Source organism: Macaca mulatta, chromosome 17, assembly GCF_049350105.2.
Source record: "Macaca mulatta isolate MMU2019108-1 chromosome 17, T2T-MMU8v2.0, whole genome shotgun sequence".
Classification (NCBI taxonomy): domain Eukaryota; kingdom Metazoa; phylum Chordata; class Mammalia; order Primates; family Cercopithecidae; genus Macaca; species Macaca mulatta.
Window position 1 is genome coordinate 91713752 of NC_133422.1, and position 20637 is coordinate 91734388.

Below are 20637 nucleotides of genomic sequence, written 5' to 3' on the forward strand. Positions count from 1 at the left end.
AATTAGTGTTCCTATAAAAAGAAAAGAAAGAAGAAATGAAGGAGGGAGGGGTGAGAAGGAGGAAGAAAGGAATGAAAGAAAACAGGGAAGGGAAGGGAAGGAAAAGTGGAGAAGGAAATAACAATCTGTATCTAATCTAACCTCTAGCTTTACCTTCCAAATTACTGCAAATATGCAGGTTGGAGGAACGTGATAAGTAACAAAATGGAATTAAAACAGCCAGACCTGCAATGTGAAAAATTCTACAGGACAAATGACTTGACTTGATTTCTTCAGCAAATAAATGGCAATTAATAAAGAAAAGGGGAGCTCTTATAGATTAAAATTAATTTAAGAGTCTTATCAACTAAATGCAATGCATGGAGCTTCCTCTGATCCTGATTTGGAAAAAAAAAAAACTGTATAAACATACTTTGGGGAAAAACAGGGGTAATGAAACATGGATTAGTATTACATAATATTGAGGAATCAGTTATTATTTTGTTTTGGTTTTGTATGTTTTGAAAGAAATCTGTGTTGAAGCATTGATAGGTAAAACTGTATCTTGTCTAGAATTTGCTTTTAAATATTCTAGCAAAAAAGATGTGAGATGAGAGAGATAAAACCTGAAGAGTGGGATGTTGGCTATTGATGAAATTAATGCATGGGTCATTTGGTTCCTTTTTAAATTTTGTGACTATTTGAACATGTCCACAATAAAGAGTTACAAATAACGCAAGAGATTACCGTGTCTCAGAAGTTTGGAACAGGTTTTTCTGGCTTCCCCATATGCAGGTGCAGTGAGCCTGACTTGCACTTTCGGTTCTCACCCAGCAAGCAGACCTGAGTAGCTCTGCCCTGGTGGATGCAGTCAGAGCTCTGCTTTTTTGTTCTCATTCTGTCTTTCTCTGCCTAGGCCTGGTTGTATGCAGCAAGGTCACACAGGTCCCACTGTAGCCTGGGAAATATCATCAATCCCTTTTTTTGGCCTCAGTTCAAAACTGCCTCCTTCAGCACAAATAACCCAGAACTCTTAACTTTGTAAAATAAAACTGACCCTTTGAATTAAATTTAGCTTGGATCTCTGTGATTCTGCTCTATCAGCAGTACCCTAGAGGGCAGACTGTTATCTGCACCCAACCCACAGCTGTAGGAAGAAGATTAGGTAACAGAACGACAGAAAAACTTAATCAAGGGGGAGGCATTTTTCAGATAATGGAAAATTATGCATGCTCCCAAGCTAAGGTCAATTATCCAGGGTAATAAAAATGTTAAAAATGTGAGAAAGTGAAATTAAGTGTTGGAGCAAGGTCCCTAAAAGAGCAAAATAAAGACCAGAGATACAGTGAAAGAATTTCTGCCAGAAGGATGATTTGTTTTTCTATACGTTGGTAGGAAGAAGGTAAAAAATAAAAGAAACTACAGAGATGAGTTGAGAAAGACATGAAGGAGGTTGAAGTGGCTTTTCTCTGGTGGGTGAACTCTTTGGAATAAGAAGGAATAAAGATGGGAAGAGAAAGGAAAGGAGTTTGTGCCCAAGGCTAGAATAATGACCCCAGTGGAATACGGGCAAGTCTGTCTGCACTTTAGCAATAGTCCAGGGGCTGGACTAGACATCAGGAAAAAGAAAAAGAGCTAGCAGTTCCAGGTGGACCTCTGAATGTTTCTCGACGCTAATACAGCCAGCGCAGATGAACAAGTTGGGGTCCTCTAGTGAAATAGCTTATTCCACATGTTATAGAAAGGCTCAGAAGAAGATGGCTCAGAACGTAGGGGTTGCAGAAAGCACCATTGTCCAGAAAAGTTCATGTTCAGATCCATCGGCTTCTTCTTCTTTCCCTCAATTTGCTCTGAAGAGATTCCTGATGAACATCCTCACTGAAGTCTAAGTCAGATGTCATGTCCTAGAAGAACTGGAACATCAGGAAGAATTTCTATGGTACTCTTTCCTCTGTGTAAGTCAACTATTTCAGCCTTATTCTATAATATTATTGATTCTTAACTTCTTTTTGTTCCTAACCATAAAGAAAATAAGTTTCATGTAAATATAATAGTGATAAAACTGCATTTTCACAGAAAAATATGACCAAACAGCCTATTACATAATTATAAATAAGTTTATTAATTGTCCCAACATGTTTATGAGGGTTTTAAATATCCAGACCAGGTATTTTCTCAAATATTTATGCTTACTGATAATTAAGCACACATACAATTCAAAAATATATTTAGCTATTACATAGACATATGTTCATTGTAGTCATAAAAGAACAAGAAATCTAAAGAGAATTAGTGTTTCCTGGAATATTTTCCCACAAAAATCAAAACAGTGTTAGATATGATTGAACACCCAATACATACATGATATTTGAAAGTGACTTCTGTCCTCAAAAGTTTTCCTTCCTTCCCCAGGACATGTTAATAACGATGAATACGATTTGATAATTTTTATAAATTCAATAAAAACTTTTTAACAAAAATAAAGACATAATACTCCAAATATCTTGCAGGTACTAATTTCAGCTATTTGCATGGACGTCCTTGAGTTATTTCAAGGGTATCTTACTGGCTTGCAAGTAATATACAGAACTGGCTAAACCCAGTTTTATAATCTCAAAGTTAAGCTTGAAGGAAACAAATTGTAGAGCTATAAGATGTAAAAAATAAATATTAAGAAAGATACAAGTAGTGATTTGAATTATCTAATGGTTCAATACAAACAGGTCTGGAGTGAAGAGGAGCATGAAATGATGAGTGAAAAGATTGGTTTTCTCCTATCTTGGCACTAATTTACTGAGCAATCTAGGGCAAGGGTATGAAATTGGTTTCCATGTATATATAATAAGTTGGTGGGAACAGATGTTCTCTAAGATGCCTCTGAGTTGCAATAGCTTGTAATACTATGTCTGAACACTTTGCTGATACGCATGCATCCAATTCTTTATCTCCCCAATGGAGGAGCTCAATAAAGGGATTGCAAAGAACTAGAAGCTCTGCTCTGGCTTTGGTACGTGATTACTTGAATACACAGTATTTACCAGGCGTTCCATTGAGGGAGACATCCTGAACGTCTTAGGAGTGCTAGGTAAAGTATCAGCAAGTATTTATTTTTGGTTAAGTAAATGAAGTATTTCAAGGGTTGTTTGAGTAACTGATTTTCTTTGCTTGCTCAAGGTTCCCGCTTACTTTACATCTCACTATTGAGCACACAGTCTGCTGAAAGTTGTCGCTGACCACCACATACAGTAACAGGTTACCAAAGGTGTTCAGAGCGGCTAATGGTCTAGAAACGATGTAAGCTTCGTGGATCTGATTCTCAATGGAACAGCTGATCGAAAGCAGGCGAGATTCGATCCGAATGACCCTCAAGATATGGAAGGGTAAAAAACATACGTAAAATACGAGGAGTAGCAGAATGGTTAGCCTTCGAGCTTTCTGCTTAAGGCAGCTGTGGGTTTGCAGTCCATGGGTCAGAGTGTGAATAATCGTGGTATAGCAAAGTGTCACTATCACCAAGGGGAGGCAGAAAGTGGTTGCAGTCAAAATTAGGTTGTACCACTTAATAGTAGTGAGTTCATCCGAACTGGTGAGGTCGAGACAGGCTGATCTGTTGGTCCTGGTGGTTGATGTGATCAAGAAGGTCATAGGAATGACAGCTACCAGTGAAATGATCCACACCACAGCACAGGCTACAACTGCACATCGAGTTTTGTGAATGGAAAAGCAGCTCATTGGGTGAATGATCACACAGTAGCGGAAGATGCTGAAACAGGTGAGGAAGAGGATGCTGCTATACAGGTTGAAATGGAAGCTGAAGCGGATAAACTTACACATGAAATCTCCAAAGATCCAGTTTTCACCACTGGCATAGTAGTGAATCAGAAAAGGGAGGCTGGTCAGATACAGCAGATCTGTGCAGGCCAGGTTCAGCATAATGATGGTGCTGCTCTTCCAAGGTCGCATTTTGAAAATGTAAGTGGATATCGCTACTGCGTTCCCTGGAAATCCCACGAGGAAGATAATGCCGTAAATAACAGGGAGGTAGTACATCTTGAGGGGGATGTTTTCATCAGTGCAATTTCCAAAAGCAGCTGCATAATCGGGGAAATCAGAAGCATTTGCTAAATAGTCTAGTGGCTCATTCATGGTTGCCTCCTTTCATCTTGCAAGAAAACAAGAGAGTTCAGTTTGGCAATACGAATCAAATGGAAGTAACTTGCTGATAAAGGAAAACAGAAAACATTAATGGTAGGGTAATAAAAACAAGGATCTACTTTTAAATGAAAATTGTTCTAACATCCTAAATTTGCCACTTCTCTCTCTTTAATCTCAAAAGAGACCCTGTGGAGAAGAAATTGAATTTCCAAGAAAATGACTGTGAGGCGAGTTACTAAATGCATCTAATAAAAATATAAAAGTTAAATTATCGTGAGAATTAAAATGAAGGACTGGGAGAAAAAAGCCACATGTAACTTTGGAAAACAACTTGGCAAGGTCGCCATTTGGGGAAGCTATAGGGTATCGCCATTAGAGACTTAACAATAGGACCTACTATTAACCAAGGGTGGTGCATGCCACCATCACTTCACTTCTACATGTCACAAAATACTGAAAAGTGTTTCTTATTACCTCTATTTTACAGGAGACTAAGACTGAGAAATGTTTTGCAGCTCATCTCCGGTAACACATCTAGGGGCTTAGCTGGGATCCACACTCGTGTTTGTCTGACTCAAAAGGCATTCCCTTTCTATATTACCTCTCTGTGCTGTCTCTCAATTTGTATTTTGTTGATTTTCATCAGGATTGCCATAAATAATGGAGGGAACAAGTGTGAAGACAGGAAAATGCTGAATACCGTAAATTTTAAAAATATAGATTGCACACATTGCAACATTGTATTTGTGGTAGATTTAATTGCACATTTCCACTCTTCCAATTCCCTTTAATAGCTAACATAATTTGTTTGTGCAGGGGAGTGTGTGTTGGGGTGGATGGGGTGGGATCTGTGGTATAATGCAACCGTTAAGAGCCTGAGCCCTGAAGCCAGATGGCCAGATTTTGATGCTCAGATTAGCCATTTAGTAGCATGTTCCTAAGCAAGTTGATTAAGCTCTCTAGGGCTGGAAGGAGTGCAATTTTAACTTCCTTCTTCTTGCTTATTAGTGTTTTTAAATTTTGATGGTGAATTTTTGCAATGAGGAAAGTACATACATCTAGAAGAGTTACAATTAGCTTATTATTTGGATGTAAATAGCTGTTGGTGAAATGCATCCAAGTCCACATTTCTGGAGCACCCACTCTGTATTGGGTCCTCTGTCAAGTCCTAGAGATACAAGCTGAATAACATACACAGATGCATAAGCCACTGTCACAGTCTACTGGGGAAGTGGACTTGGCAAATTATTTTAACAAAATATAAACCCGCCTCATGAAGCTGTCAATAGTATGTTAAAAATAGGAAGAAAAACACTTGGCACACTACTGGGCACGTAAGAAAAGCTTAAAAAATATTAGGTGATTGTTAGTTGTTAAGTCATTTGATGTATGAATGGTCTAAGACTACTGAGATCACAAGGGAAAGAGGAAACATCAGAGTCTGCCACCATTATTACTATTATCTGATACTAAATCTATATTATCCAGTATTTCCTGAGAGGAGTACAGAGATATATTTCAAACTAACCCAACTTGACAAATCCTAAATTAGCAGAATCAGTCCTTGTTGACTGCCCTGAGTATATTCTTCCAGATCCCACTTAGTCCAGGAGGCCTGGGGGAGTTGTAAGGAACTCAGCATGGTTATGGGATATTGGGAGATGAAGTTGGGAAGGAAAAATGGGGATTAATAAAAAATAATAGTGCCTTCTGTGTACAAAGCACTACTGTAAGTGTCTTACATATTTGCATCTATTTAATCCTCACAATAAATGGTGAGGTAGTGCTGTGATCATCCCCATTGAACAGAAGAGGAAACTGAGGCACAGAGGAGGCAGTGATGTGCTCAAGGTCAAACTGCTAGTTAGGGGTGAGCCAGGATATGACTGGGGCAATCTTTTTGCAGGACTGGGCTGCATCTCACAATGAGTGGGCAAGAGGGAAATCTGAAGTGCCTGTAATCACAAAGACCAGTTGGCACATTACCTCTCAGTGCTGCCTCTTAATGTGTATTTTGTTGATTTTCATCAGGATTACTCTAAATAACAGAGGGAACAACAAGTGTGAAGACAGGAAAAGGCTGAATATCTCGAAAAGCTCAATAAATCAAACACTGTAGAGTTGTCCCTTGGTATCTGAAGTGAATTGGTTCCCAGATCCCCAAGGATACCAAAATCTGCAGATGCTCACGTCACTGATATAAAAATAGAATGGTATGGTATTTACTCGTAATCTATGCCCATCCTCCTGTAAATCATCTCTAGATTTCTTATAATACCTAATGCAACATAGATGTTATATAAATAGTTTTTATACTGTATTGTTTAGGGAATAATGACAAGAACAAAAAGTCTGTACATGTTTATTACAGACATATTTTTTTAAGGTATTTTTAATCCATGGATGGTTGAATCCACAAGTGTAGAACTCACATATATGGAGGGCCAACTGTAATTGTGTGAACCAGGGCTAAATTGTCAATAAAAATAGTGCCTACTTTCCTTGGATTGAGAGAGGATTAGATGATTTTTTAATGATTTCAACTTTTATTTTAGATTCAAGGGGTACATGTGCAGGTTTCTTAGTTGCATCTATTAAACGGTGCTGAGGTTTGGGGGCTTGACTAATCCTGTCACCCAGATACTAAACGAAGTGTTTAAAAGGGTGCCTGAATCATGTTAAGTGCTACATCAGAATCTGCCACCATTGTAACTATTAGCTGATACTAAATTGACTCTATCCAGCATTTCATGAGAGGAGTGCAGAGGTATATTTCAAACTAGCCCAACTTAACAAATCCTAAATTAGCAGAATCATTCCCTGTTGACTGCTCTTGAGTATACTCTTCCAGATCTCACTTAGTCCAGGTGCAGATCAGAATGCATTTACAGGTTTGCTACTTTTATTCTGTATGAACTGGGGAAAGAATAGCCCAGGGACATGGAACTTGCCTCTGGCCAGCTGTTAGGATCCTCAATGGGAGAGGCTGGTGCTCCCTGGGACCATGTATTACCCATCAAAAGTGAATGCTTCTCCCCTTGCCAAGTTAATTGACTCTAGTTAAAAGTGCTATTCATGGAACTATCATCTACACAGCACTGGAGGTCATAGGAGTCAGGGACTGCTGACCAGTGAGAGCACTCTGAAGCCAGGCAACCACAGTGGATGGTTTCTCCCTTGGCAGAACGTCTTAAATGGACCCATGCATAAGGAGCAGGAAGTCACTTAAACTTGAAAGAACATGGTCACAGCCAAGGTCCCAGAAGCAGCACGTCCCAAAGACAGTTCTTAGATTACGTCAAGAGGCCACTAAGTAGCTAATGCTGTTTCTGGAGCAAAGAAGTAAAGATAGTTTTAGTAACGCCCAAAATAATTCTCCGGAGTTATTTCATTCTAATTGGGATTTGCCTTAACAGAGAAGCGAGAGGAAGAGAAGGGGAGGGAATTCAAGTCCAAGCTGCTTATTTGTCAGCTCCTTGAAAGCAAAACACAAGTCACCTCGTACCCCAGGTGCTGGTACATGGAAGGTGTGCAGTAAATATTCACATTTGCTGAATGCATTAAAGAACAATCAGTAACATCAGCAAAACGTATGTGGTACTGAAGGGCTAGTGAAGTGGCAACTATCATTCTTAAAAAAAGCTTGGTTCTTAGGCCAGGCACAGTGGCTCAAGCCTGTAACCTCAGCACTTTGGGAGGCTCAGGCAGGCGAATTGCCCAAGGTCAGGAATTCGAGACCTGCCTGGCCAGCATGGCAAAACCCCGTCTCTATTAAAAATACAAAAAAAGTAGCTGGATGTGGTGGCCTGCGCCTATAGTCCCAGCTCCTTGGGAGGCTGAGGCATGAGAGTCGCTTGAACCTGAGAGGCGTAGGTTGCAGTAAGCCGAGATTGCACCACTGTACTACAGCCTGAGTCACAGAGCAAGACTCTGTCTTTAAAAAAAAAAAAAAAAAAGCTTGGGTCTTTGATGACTTTTAAAATAAGAAGCAAAATTACAATTCCTGTCATTGCCAAATAAACCCTTAGCCATGTTATGGAGACCATTTTGAACAATAATTCTATCAGGAAAAGATGGGTTATAGGTAGAAACAACTGCCTTATTGTTCTGAAAAATAATAGTTCAATTTAGGATTGAATGAAGACTGACTAGCCAATTGTAAGGGTGGAGGGGTTGGCTAGGAAACCTAATCTCTGTTCCATAAAACCTCATAAAAGTATAGTCTGAGTTTACAAAATATATGTGAAGTCAAGAACAGCACACAAAGAACCAGTCTGGGCTGTGAGCAGGTGGGATGAAGCTGTTTGTTTCCTCCCTAGCCTCAGGGTCCAGTACAATCACTGCCACAACTCAGAACACCAGATGGTCCACAAACAAATCATTTCAACTCAAAGGACATTAAAGACAAACGTGGCACAATCCTGGGTATAATCCCTTCTCTTGCTACAACAGTAGTTCTCAAACGTGAGGAGGTTACAAATCACTTGAAACCAATGGGTTCTTTGCAAGCAAGAAATAATGATATATTCAGCTTCAGCATAACCAAAAATATAAGTGTGAACTAAGCTGGGTTCAGCAGGAATAAAAGCCAGCATCAAAGGTTGGAATAAACTTGTGAAGAAAAAGCTTATAATTTTAGTACAACCACTATGGAGAATAGGTCGGAGATTCCTCAGCAAACTAAAAACTGAGCTACCATATGATCCAGCATTTCCACTGCTGGGTATATACCCAAAAGAAAGGAAATCAGTATATCAAAGAGATATCTGCACTCCCATGTTTGTTGCAGCCCTGTTCACAATAGCCAAGATTTGGAAGCAACCTAAGTGTCCATCCACAGATGAATGGATAAAGAAAATGTGGATTTATACACAGTGGAGTACTTTTCAGCCATAAAAAAGAATGAGATCCTGCCATTTGCAACATCATGGATAGAACTGGAGGTAATTATGGGAAGTGAAAAAAGCCAGGCATGGAAAGACAAACATTGCATGTTCTCACTCATTCGTGGGATCTAAAAATCAAAACAACTGAACTCATGAGCATAGCGAGTAGACGGATGGTTACCAGAAGCTGGGAAGAGTAGTGGGGGACTGCTGGAGGGGATGGCTAATGTGTAAAAAAAAAAAATGGTAGAAAGAACAATACCTACTATTTGATAGCCCAATGGGGTGACCATAGTCAATAATAACTTAATTGCACATTTTTAAATAACTTAAAGAGTGTAAGTGGATTGTTTGTATTAATAACACAAAGGATGCATGCTCGAGTGGATGGATACCCCACTCTCTATGATGTGCTTATTTCACATTGCATGCCTGTATCAAAACATCTCATGTACCCCATAATTATATATACCTGCTATGTACCCACAAAAATTAAGAAATAAAACATTGTTAAGAAAAAGCTTACAATTTTAGCCTTTTTTTTCTCTGAAATTGGAAAGTTGCTGTGATTGTTTGAGGCTAGTTACAGGATGTTAATGTTTGGGTAACACACCGTTTGTGGACTGCTATCCTGATGCCAGCACACCTAGGAACCTCACAGATTGGGATTCCAAGATTCTGCGGGTAAGGAAGGCAGGATCAGAAATGCTATCTAGGTAAGTGGCAGCAGATACTACTTCACCTCCACAGAGTACTCCTGCCCATTTGGTGGCAACAAGGAAGGTGGGATTAATGATGAAAGGTGATTTTCCTAAGGTGCCTGTTGGTTTTGCAGATCAGTTTTGTTGGGTAAGTTAAGCTCCTTATCCAACAATACCTGTATCTCTCTCAGCTCTCCTCCCTCTCCCCCAGACTCCCTGGGTTTTTCTGGTTCTGCTCCCATGCTGAGGTCACAGTTGGTTCTTTCCTCCTTTTCCCAAGATGCCAATGGACCAGGGAGGTGCACAGTTGGAACACTTCATCTGTCACCTTCTCTCCAGAGTCCTTAGAAGCTCCGAAGTTGGGGTCACTTTGGGTTGTCAAAAAGAAACTTAAGTAGACCTTCCATTCACAAAGACTTACTTCGATTTCCCAGTCTACATGTTTGAAACCTAGTTGTACTTCATACTGGTGGGAAACAGACCAATTCTTAAAACACAGGTGAATTTGTGACTGGGTGAGTGCTGTCCTCCCCGGTCTCTGCAGGAATCTTTCTCCCCAACCCTTCTGGGAGCCTCAAGGCTCTTCCCTCAGTCCCTACTTTATTGTTTTTTGTTCACTTGTGTTGTTGTTGTTGTTGTTTTGGAGACAAAGTCTTGCTCTGTCACCCAGATTGGAGTGCAGTGGCCGTGATCTTGGCTCACTTCAACCTCCGCCTCCTGGGTTCAAAGGATCCTCCTGCCTCAGTCTCCAAGTAGTTGGGATTACAGGCCCGTGCCACCACGTCTGGCTAATTTTTTTGTATTTGTGTAGAGACAGAGTTTCACCATGTTGGCCAGGCTGGTCTCAAACTACTGACCTCAGGTGATCCACCTGCCCCGGCCTCCCAAAGTGCTGGGATTACAGATGTGAGCCACCGCACCCGGCCAATCCCCGATTCTTTAAATAAGAATCTGCAACTCAGTTTCCCTGAAGACTATTAAGAGGTCATGTTGATGCAGCTCAAAGATATGGTTTTGCCTATTTAATCTCAGGGAGAAACAAATACAATATCTGAAAGCTCGCTTCAGAAAAATGCATGCATGGACACGTAAATATTATACATACGATTTAGAGGTTTAGAGACCATTACAAGCTAGTTCACGAATCCATAGCAACAAAACAAAAAAACAAGACAGAGAAGAAAGACATTTCACGGGAAACATTTTCCTTGCTTGTTGGGGGTCGGGGTGGGGCAGTGTCTTTGGTCGTTTCCAACACCATACAGTCCACCACGATGCAGGGTGAGCTTTGAGAACATTCAGCGCGGCGGTGATCAATGGAATGGGGGATTAACTCTGTTTGTCTCCTAAACGCTCTCCCTGCCCACCTCCCAGACCCCTCGCTAGGGTGTGAAAAAAAGTTATGAGATGAAATCAGCAATCCCTAACTGCCCCCAGTTCTCTCCAAGTCAAATGTCTTCTCGCCCTGGGCTTTTTGTTCCGCAAAATGAACCTCTGCCTCCCGCCACCGGATCTGGGGTGCTCCTGCTGCCTCCAAAGAAGAAGGGGGCGCTGCTCCGTCTGCCCCTGCCTGCTGCGGGGACGTGCGGGGACGCTCCTTCCCATGCTCCTCAGGCACCTTGCGGCTCCGCTCCCAGGTCAGCGCAGGGTCCCCCACACCCACTCCCTCCGACCCGTGGGCCCCGCTCCCCGATCGCGCGCGACTCACCTGGCAGCCCCGGCGCGCGGACGTGCGCCCCGCGCGCCTGTGCAGCCTGGCTGGGCCCGGACCGCAGACCTGACGGGGGGAGGCTGCGCACCGCCCCGCCCCTCCCACCCCTCCGAGGCCCAGCGAGCAAGTGAGTGTTCCCGGGTCCTGGCCCGGGGCAGCCTGGCCGGCAGCATCCCGCCTTGCCCACTTCCCAGTGGACACAGGGACAGCGGCTTCCACTCCCGGGACCTCTGGACATCGTCCCGGTTTGGCGGGAAACTGACCCCGGAGAAAGTGTTTGCAGAGGTTCCAAAAAACCAGCCGGGCGGGAGGGTTGTTGCCCCGGGAGGGTTGTGGCCGCCTTGTCTGGGTCCAGAAATATTACCACTCTCCTACAGCCCAGTACCTCTTTTTTTTTTTTTTTTTTTTTCCTTTTGAGACGGAGTCTCGCTCTGTCGCCCAGGCGTCCAGAGCCTCTTATTTAGCGTGGGATGCAGGCGACTTACTGAAGCGTTGTCATTTTCCTGTATCCAATTACAACCCTGCCCTCCAGCGCTTAGCGAAGTGGTTTAAAAATAGTTTATATCTTAAAAAGCTGTCTTAAAAATAGTTTCTATCCCTGCGAAGAGCGTCTGTATCTCCAGATCTAGGGCGTAGGTAGCCTTCTTGCTGCATAACTTAGGAATCGCCTTTTCTCTTCTCTGAACCTCAGCCACATCGTCCAATATACTAGGGCCCCCCCGAACCGCTGAACTTCAAGATCTCTTCCAGCATCAAAGAGGAGTTCACTGTATTAGCGAATGGGGGTGCTTGGAGAATGCCCCTCTACGCTCTTCCATGGATTGACATTGAATGTCTCTTCTGCACTTCCATGTTGATGGGCATCAAACACCTTGTATAGCCCATCCTCTGGGAATGCCAGCCAGCAGGAGCAAGAATGTTAGGCTAGGTGTCCCACCAGGGCCCAGGTGGAAAGATTCCGCCCTGGCTAATGGTTGGGATAGCCCTAGGTAGGCATTTTTATTATCATGCTTATCATTTTGATTATTTGAGTTCCAGCCTCTCCAGGAAAATATTTTGCATTAGGAGAAAAAAAAGTTCTCTAATTTTACTACGTTTAATCGTTTTTTCAGTTCTTCATTTGCAAATATTTGATCCTGTTTTGTTCCCACCTATTCGTTCATCAGACATTTGCTGTTTGATTATTCTGTGTCAAGAACTAAGGAAATATTGAAGAATAATACATAACCTTTGCTTCCAGGAGCTCATGTCTTATAGGAAAATAAGAAATAAATGTAAAACATGATGAGGGCTTGCCACTTATAAGTAAGGGTGCCAGGAGGGCACATAACCCAAATGAAGGCTTTCTGAAGTAAAAGACATCCCAGTGTTTTTCCACGGGGAGCAGGATTTCCAGCTAAAGAGGAAATGACTTAAAGAGGTTATTTTAAAAACAAGTACTGGGTCCTAGAACTCTAGACATGGAAGGGACATTTAAACATATCCAGTCCTGTGAAGTTAAAATTGTGCAGGTGCTATGGAAAAAAAAAGTATAATGGTTCCTCTAAAAATTAAAAATAGAATTACGACACAAGCCAGCAATTCTGCTTCTTGGAATATACCCTAAAGAATTGAAAGGTGAGACTCAAACAGATACTTGTACACCCATGTTCATAGCAGCATTATTCACAATAGCCAAAATGTGGATGGCAGCCCAAGTGCCTATCAATGGGTGAAGAAAATGTGATGTATACATTCCATGGAACATTATTCAGTTTTAAAAATGAAGGAAATTCTGACACATACTGCAACATGGAGGAACCCTGAGGAGATTACGCTAAACAAAAGAAGCTAGCCACAAAAGGACAAATACTGTATGATTCTACTTATATGAGGTGCCTGAGTTGTCAAAGTTATGGAGACATAAATTAGAATAATGGTTGCCGGGAGTTGTGGGGAGAGGGAATGAGGAGCTGTTGTTTAATGAGTATGAAATTCAATTTTGGGAAATGAAAGAGTTCTGTAGATGGGTGGTAGGGTGGTTGCATAACAATATTGTTGCACAGTGATAATGCCACTGAACTACACTTCGGTATGGTTAAGATAGTACATTTTGTTTTATGTGTATTTTACTATAATTTTTTAAACTGATGTTTTAAAAAATTCAGTCCTATGTATTCACTTTTCAAAGGAGGACACAGAATTAGAGTGGTCCAAACGACAAGCCCAGGGTCAGAGCCATAGAGGTCTGTGTAAAACCAATGTGCCAAGCCCTCTGTTCTTACTACTACATTCTAGGGGTGGCTAGGTGACTTGATTGAAACCATTGCTTTCTCAGACAACAATGTACTACAATCCAATACTCTAAATTGGCTCCATCAACAAGATGATTATTATGAATGAATTGTGTCTTGTATCTTTTAATGTTTACCTTTAAACTTTACGTCTTACCACAACTCAAATTCTTTCTCTACATAATAGTGATTTGCAGGAAAAAAAAATACTAACCAATAAAGATCCTGTCCCTATGTAAAGAGAATAATATATATCTTTAAAGCAACTTGCATTAGAAAGTGATGTCACTATTTTAGACTGTACATTAAACTTCAAATTTAGGACCTTGAGGTTGTCTTTTAACAACCCTAAATCAAAGACTTATATGAGGGTAAAATTCAACTCCTATTTAAAATTGGTCTCTTGCCCAGATTCAGAAATGCACTGTCTTCCTTAAAATGAGAACCAAATAGAACAAGATTCTAGCATTTAAATTTATAACTACTTAAGCAGCACAGGTGTCACCTGTGTGATGCGCTGCAATTGTTCATGTAAAGCAGGAAATGGGATTTATCATCATGATAATCAAGAAACTCAAAACTTCTCTAACTAGGAAGCACTGACATCTTAAAGCCTACTGTGCCAAAAAGCCCCGCGGAACTCTGCATAGAAGGCAGAGTTAGTATTACAGCATTCTCCAAAGAGCCATTAATGGTTTAGTTGGGGGTTAGCTGGGCTAAAATATTAGAAATTATCTTGGTTCTTATTCAGAGTTTTATTTAGAAAGGAACACATAGTTGGTGACAACATGGACCACTCCGTTTCCTGATTGGAGCCTCTGTCCAATCAGTTGAGCATCGTCATACTCAACTTCAGATGATCATGCTTCCAGATAGTATTCCAACCAATGATTGACCTTATCATTCCCAACCATGTATGGCCTTGTTTGACTTTTTTATAACTTTGGCCACAATTTGATATGTTTAGTATAATAGCAGTATTCTCATGAGATGAATTGTCTTGGTTTTTGAAAAATGGTTAACTTATTTTCTAGTGCCTTCAGAATGAATTGCTCAGTTAAGATGTACTGATTAAATAAAGCAATCTGTGTGATCTATACTCTGTTAGGCAATGAATTCAGATACTGTGATGCTTTCCAGATTCTGATAATATTTCTTTGGCGAGAAGGGTGACATTATGGTATAGTGGAGTGAGACAGTACTAGAAGTTTGAGGCCTGGATTTTAGTTTTGAAAGCAACTCATTTAGCTGGAAAAGAAATTTCATTTCCAGGCATTTTTTAGTCCATCTAGAAAAAGCAGAGTCGGATAGATCACTTCGTAAGGCCAAATCTAGATTAAAGGGATCTTAATTATGAAAATTTAGAAGGGTAAAGCTTTGTTTCTTCAAAAAAATAAGTATGATATTGTTGTGCCAATGTGAGCCACCTGCTATGCTTCGACATGAACATCACTTCATGATCTTTAAATGTTATTAAAATAGAACAGTCTTTGTGGACAGTTCTTTAAAAAAAAAGGACTCTTCTGGGGCAGAAAGGACTCTTTCTGTTGAGAAAGAGATTGGTTAGTGTGTCCTTCCTTAGATCCAATCCCAGTATAATTTGGGAGATGCTGTTAGGATCTTCTAAAGGTGGTTAAAGAGCCAGGCAGTTAATAGATCTAGATAGGAGGCACAGCTAAGAGATGGGATTGCCATTCTGCTCAGGAAGCATTATAGTGTGAAGTGTGTTGACCCATGGAAGCAGAAAGAGGTGGAAATTGGAGACTAAAGGAAGTGTTAGAAGAGGATTATAAAAAAGCCAAAGAATAGAGAAAACCATCCTTCAGAAATGGAGCTCTTTGCTTCTGCTGGTGCAAGTGTCCCTGCGTGAACTATCCTTCTTATCCCACCTCTCTGATTTGTACCTTATAATTTACTTCAGGTTTAATAAGGTACTCTGTGAGTATATTTTCCAAGAAATACATTTTTTCTAACTTGAATACTTGCTGTACTTGTATTTTGTACCATACAATATAACATTGATTCATTTTTAAACTGCTTAATGATTTTTAAAATGGCAATAGTTTTATAAACTTGAGTCTTGCCCATTCAACAAGATTGTCTGCATCTTGAGAGAGCAGTTTATAGTCTCCTCTTTGGATAGTACGCAGCACATTAAATAGGTACAAAATAAGCAATAACGATTGCCTATAGTTACTAGGTAATTATTACTAGAACTATAAATCTGATTCCTCATTTGACCTTAATTAATATAAGTTCTTCAGATTTTTGTTGCTAGTTGAGAATAAGCTGTCTCCCACTGGCCTCTTCCAATCAATTGAGCTTCTGAAAAAAATATGGGGAAAGAGTGGTCAAGAATTAAACAGAATGAGGCAGGGTGCAGGTGGCTCGCACCTGTAATCACAGTGCTTTCTGAGGCTAAGATGGGAGGATTGCTTAAGGCCAGGAGTTCAAGACCAGCCTGGGCAACATAATGAGGCCCTGTCTCTACAAAAGATAAAAATTAAAAAAAAAAAAAAAAAACCTAGCTGGGCATGGTGGCACGTCCTAGCTACTTGAGAGGCGGGGGCGAGAGGATTGCCTCAGCCCAGGAGTATGGAGGCTGCAGTGAGCCATGATTATGCACTGCACTCCAGCCTGGATGACAGAGTGAGACCCTGTCTCAGAAGAAAAAAAAGAAAACTAAGCTGAAAAGATTGTTAGGAAATCACTGGTGACATAAAAACCATTTCGGTGGTAGTAGGGGCCAAAGCTTGTTTGTGCAATAGGTTGAACAGCAAAATAGGAGGTTACAAATTGCTGGAAATTATGGAAAGAAAGAAATATGGATGTAGCTTAAAGGGTGACATACTTAAAAGAAGGGGTTTTTAATTTATTCTTTCTTTAGGATAGAGGAAACCTAAGCATTAGTGTAGAGTGAGGGAAATAAAAAAGTCAATGGAAAGATTGAAGAAGGATGACTGAAGGACAATGGACATAAAATATTTGGGAGGTATGACTCCATGAGCAATAAGCAGGTGTTTGGATCCTGGTTCCTGCTTTTACAAGCTGTAAAACCTCCCTCTGTAACCATCATCTTGTTTATTCCAAAAAGCATGATTGATGCAAGTCTAAACAAAATAATATATGAAAATCATTAGCATACAGCAAGCATTCATGAAATAATCACTATTATTAGGTCAGGAACACAAATGAAAGGGGAAAGGTCAGCAGTTCCTCAGAGATGGGAAAGAAAGATGGGGGAAGATCTGCATGAAGTCGAAGTGGAATTCCATTACCTCTGAGGCTAATCCAGAGATTCTCAACCCTGGCAACATACTAGAATCAACTGAGGGGCTTTTAAAAATACCTATGCTTAGATCTCACCCTAGATCAATTAAATAAGAAATTCTGAAGGTTTTAGTATTGTTTTTTGTTTGATTGTTTTGTTTTGTTTTGTTTTTGAGGTAGAGTCTGTCGCCCAGGCTAGAGTGCAGTGGTTCAATCTCCGCTCACTGCAATCTCCACCTCCTGGTTTCAAGCGATTCTCCTGCCTCAGCTTAACGAGTAGCTGGGATTACAAGTACCTGCCACCACACCTGGCTAATTTTTGTATCTTTAGTAGAGACAAGGTTTTGCCATGTTGGCCAGGCTGGTCTCGAACTCCTGACCTCAAGTGATTCGCCTGCCTTGGCCTCCCAAAGTGCTGGGATCGCAGGCGTGACTACCGTGCCTGGCTAAGTACTGATGTTTTTAAAGGGCACTACGTTATCATAATATACAGTTGAAGGTGAAAAAGATTAGAATGGATTTTGATTCTCAAATTTGATGGCACATTATAAATACTTCAAAAATTTTAAATAATAATGATGTCAAACGTGAATGCATCTCAAAAGCATTATGTTTAGTAAAAGAAGCCAGTAGCCAGGGAAACCACTTCCATGATTCCATCTTGATTCCATCAAAATCAGGCAAAAAGTAATCTAAGAGGATAAAAATTAGAATAGTAGCTACTTTTTGGAGGAGAGGGAGGTTGACCGGAAAGGGCAAGAGGAAACATTCTAAGTTGATATAAGTGTCCTATATCTTGATTACAGCATTGGTTACTCAGATGAATACGTGTGTCAAAACTCATTGAACTATATGCTTACTATCTGTGCATTTACTGTATGTAATTATACCTTGATTAAAAAATAACTCCAAAAAAAGATTTGACTTAATTAGTATGAGAAGTGGGTTGTGTATTGGGATTTCTATGAGCCTCCCAGGTTGTTGTAACATAAAGGAACCACTTTATGGTTTGAAAACCACTGAGCTCAGTCATCTGCTGACATTGACTGAGATGAGGGTAAAGAAGGAACCACGAGAAAACTGATAAAGACTTGAAATTAGAAAGTGGGGTTGAATAGATACAATCTTGTTTCTCAGGATGTGATTACAGATTATCTACATCAGAGAACCTTATGGAGCTTGAAAAAAAATATGAAATCTTGGGACCCACACCAGATCTATTGATACATATTCTGGGAGGGAAACCCAGGGATTTGCATAAAAATACATTTCCCCCAGGTGATTCTCACACTCTAAAATTAGGGCATTTCCTGAATAGAGACCAGCTGAGGATGAAAACGAAGCATTTCAATGATAAGAAGATAATTCAATGGAGGCAATTTGAGAGCAGGTGAGGGCAGCTCTAACTTGGAGCAGAGACAGTATTTGGAAAACCAACGACAACCAGGACAGGTGGAGCTGAGGAGATAATTTACAGCTATAATGGGAAAACACAAGAAGACTGAGAAATCAAAGGAAAGAAAAGGGATAATGCAGTGAGGAAGCAGTATGGCGTCTGCGGGTTACTGCATGGCCCAGTCATCATCTTAGGATGTATTTTTTGGGGAGTAGCCAGTGCTTCCAAGAGATAATTACTCTGAAACGAACCAAAACTAAATGGCAGAATTGACAATTTTCACAAGAATCATCAGCAAAATGTTTCATTTCGAAAAGAAATGCAGCATACATTTGAGATACACCTTCAACAAATGTAGGTGTTTGTAAGAAGGAATTTCGGGAAAAGGAGCCTGTGCAAAAATATAGTAGCTGAGAACTGAAGACATAGGTAATAGCATAAGGCCCAAATTTCCTGAAATACTGTTTTTTGTTTTGTTTTGTTTTGTTTTAAAGTAAATCAAGGAGAGCAGGAAGGACGGTTAAGTCCTAAAAAGTGAAATGGGAGCATATTGTAGAGAAACTATACCCTCTCTAAACCTAAAAAAAATAAGTGTCCTGAATCCTCCAGCTTGCAAGGCAATGATATCTGCCAACTTGAGGGAGCTTAGAAGCTGATCCCTCCACGTTGAGCCTCTGATGAGAAACCAGCCCTGGACAATATCTTGATTGCAGTCTGATGAGCTCCTGAATAGACGACCAGCTGAGCTGTGCTCGGACTTCTAACCCTGGACTCGCAGAAACTGTAAGATTATAAATGTGTATTGTTTGAAGCCACGAAGTTTGTGATAATTGTGATCAAATTACACAGGCCGTGTAATTTGATACCATTGGAAGTGTTTAAGTAGGGAAGTGTAATAAAAGCTGTCAGCACCTTCTTGTCCACTAGTTTTTCAGTTGGGCAGTATTTAATTCAAATATCAGCAAGGTTCTACTAAGAAAAAAATTTCTAGAAAACTATTTGAAGAAAGAAACCTAACTGTTGTCATTACCTTAAAGATTAATCTTTCACATGTTTGATAGTATTTATATGTTGGGTCATATTAATTATATATTATTTTTTGTTTATTTGTTCAAGTTTTCAACTTCTGGGGTTTACTTGTGTGGTTAAAGTTCCATTTCCTTTTTTTTAAATTTTGGACCTTTGAAATTATAAAAAGAGCTTTGGATGGGAATCACATGGTTCCTTAAACTATCTTCTGGTTTTTTGAAAGATAAATAGATTCAAGGGCCAGTGCCAAGTCCATTGCCAGCATAAGGAAGCTTTGCTATACCAGCATATGACATAAACACTCTTTCCCTTCAACTCTAAGATCATGAAGAAACCCCATTCCATCCATGCACATATTCAGACTCCCACTATGGTAAAACTATCCCCACATTCTCTCCATTGCCAAGGTACCCATAATGCAACTTGCGATTTTTTGAGCCCCGTGTGGCATTACTAATGACCAGTATAGGATGGTTAAGGTGGATGGGAATGGTAGAAAATTGTTCCAGCACTGCCGTCAACTCCTGTAGCCCTACCTTGCTCTATCACTGTGTGAACACAACATTAATCACACGCTCTGACAAAAGTTCAGAGCTTCACATTCTTCAGTGCTGAAACGATGATTGTATTTTCCATAGCAGCCGATGCCAGTTTCATTAACTTCACCTAACATTTAAAAAATAATTTGTTGACAGAGATTCTTTTCCTACCTCTATTAGAATTTCTCCTCTTTCATTCGATTCTTTAGAGAATATTAAGTCATCATGAGCTGCTGAAATTTGTTTCCATGCCCTGCTAATCTTATGTCACCTTTCCCTTTCAGCAACCGTGATTGAGTACTATCATCTTATTTTCTTTGTCATGCTTCTGCCTTTGAATTAAAACACCTTAGAAATACACATAATAGGCTCTGGGATTTCTTTATTGTAGCATTTTCAGTTTCTTCCTTTTGACCTTTTCTATTGCTTTCATGATTAATTTTTTTCTAGGGCTCTGTTGACACAACAGGCCACTGTACTAACCTATTAACTTTTGAAAAATCACGGTTGAAATCTGATTTGAGTAAGAAACCCAAAATAGTTTTCAACTAGCCTGAGTTTTACGAACAATAAGCCAGACAAGTTTATCTCTATGATGGACAGGGTCTGGATGTGGAGGAGTTGGTGTGAATAAGAGGAGGGTGAAATGGAATGTGAGGCAGCTAAGATGTAAAGATAGCATCCTTTGAATCTTAGAG

At 40.3% G+C, this 20637-nt stretch overlaps 1 protein-coding gene across 1 annotated transcript; it reads right to left on the reverse strand.

The window, feature by feature from the left end:
• Positions 1 to 2077: 2077 nt before the first annotated feature.
• Positions 2078 to 11543, reverse strand: OXGR1 (oxoglutarate receptor 1). Its single transcript, XM_015121327.3, has 2 exons — positions 11430 to 11543; positions 2078 to 4198 (listed from the first exon to the last, which is right to left on the reverse strand). Exon 2 carries the CDS (start codon positions 4123 to 4125, stop codon positions 3112 to 3114), a length of 1014 nt encoding a protein of 337 aa, XP_014976813.1. The 5' UTR covers positions 4126 to 4198; positions 11430 to 11543; the 3' UTR covers positions 2078 to 3111.
• Between the last annotated feature and the right edge of the window lie 9094 nt (positions 11544 to 20637).

Excerpts from the sequence above, each read along its gene's own strand:
- OXGR1 (XM_015121327.3), bottom strand. The coding sequence starts at position 4,125 with ATGAATGAGCCACTAGACTATTTAGCAAATGCTTCTGATTTCCCCGAT.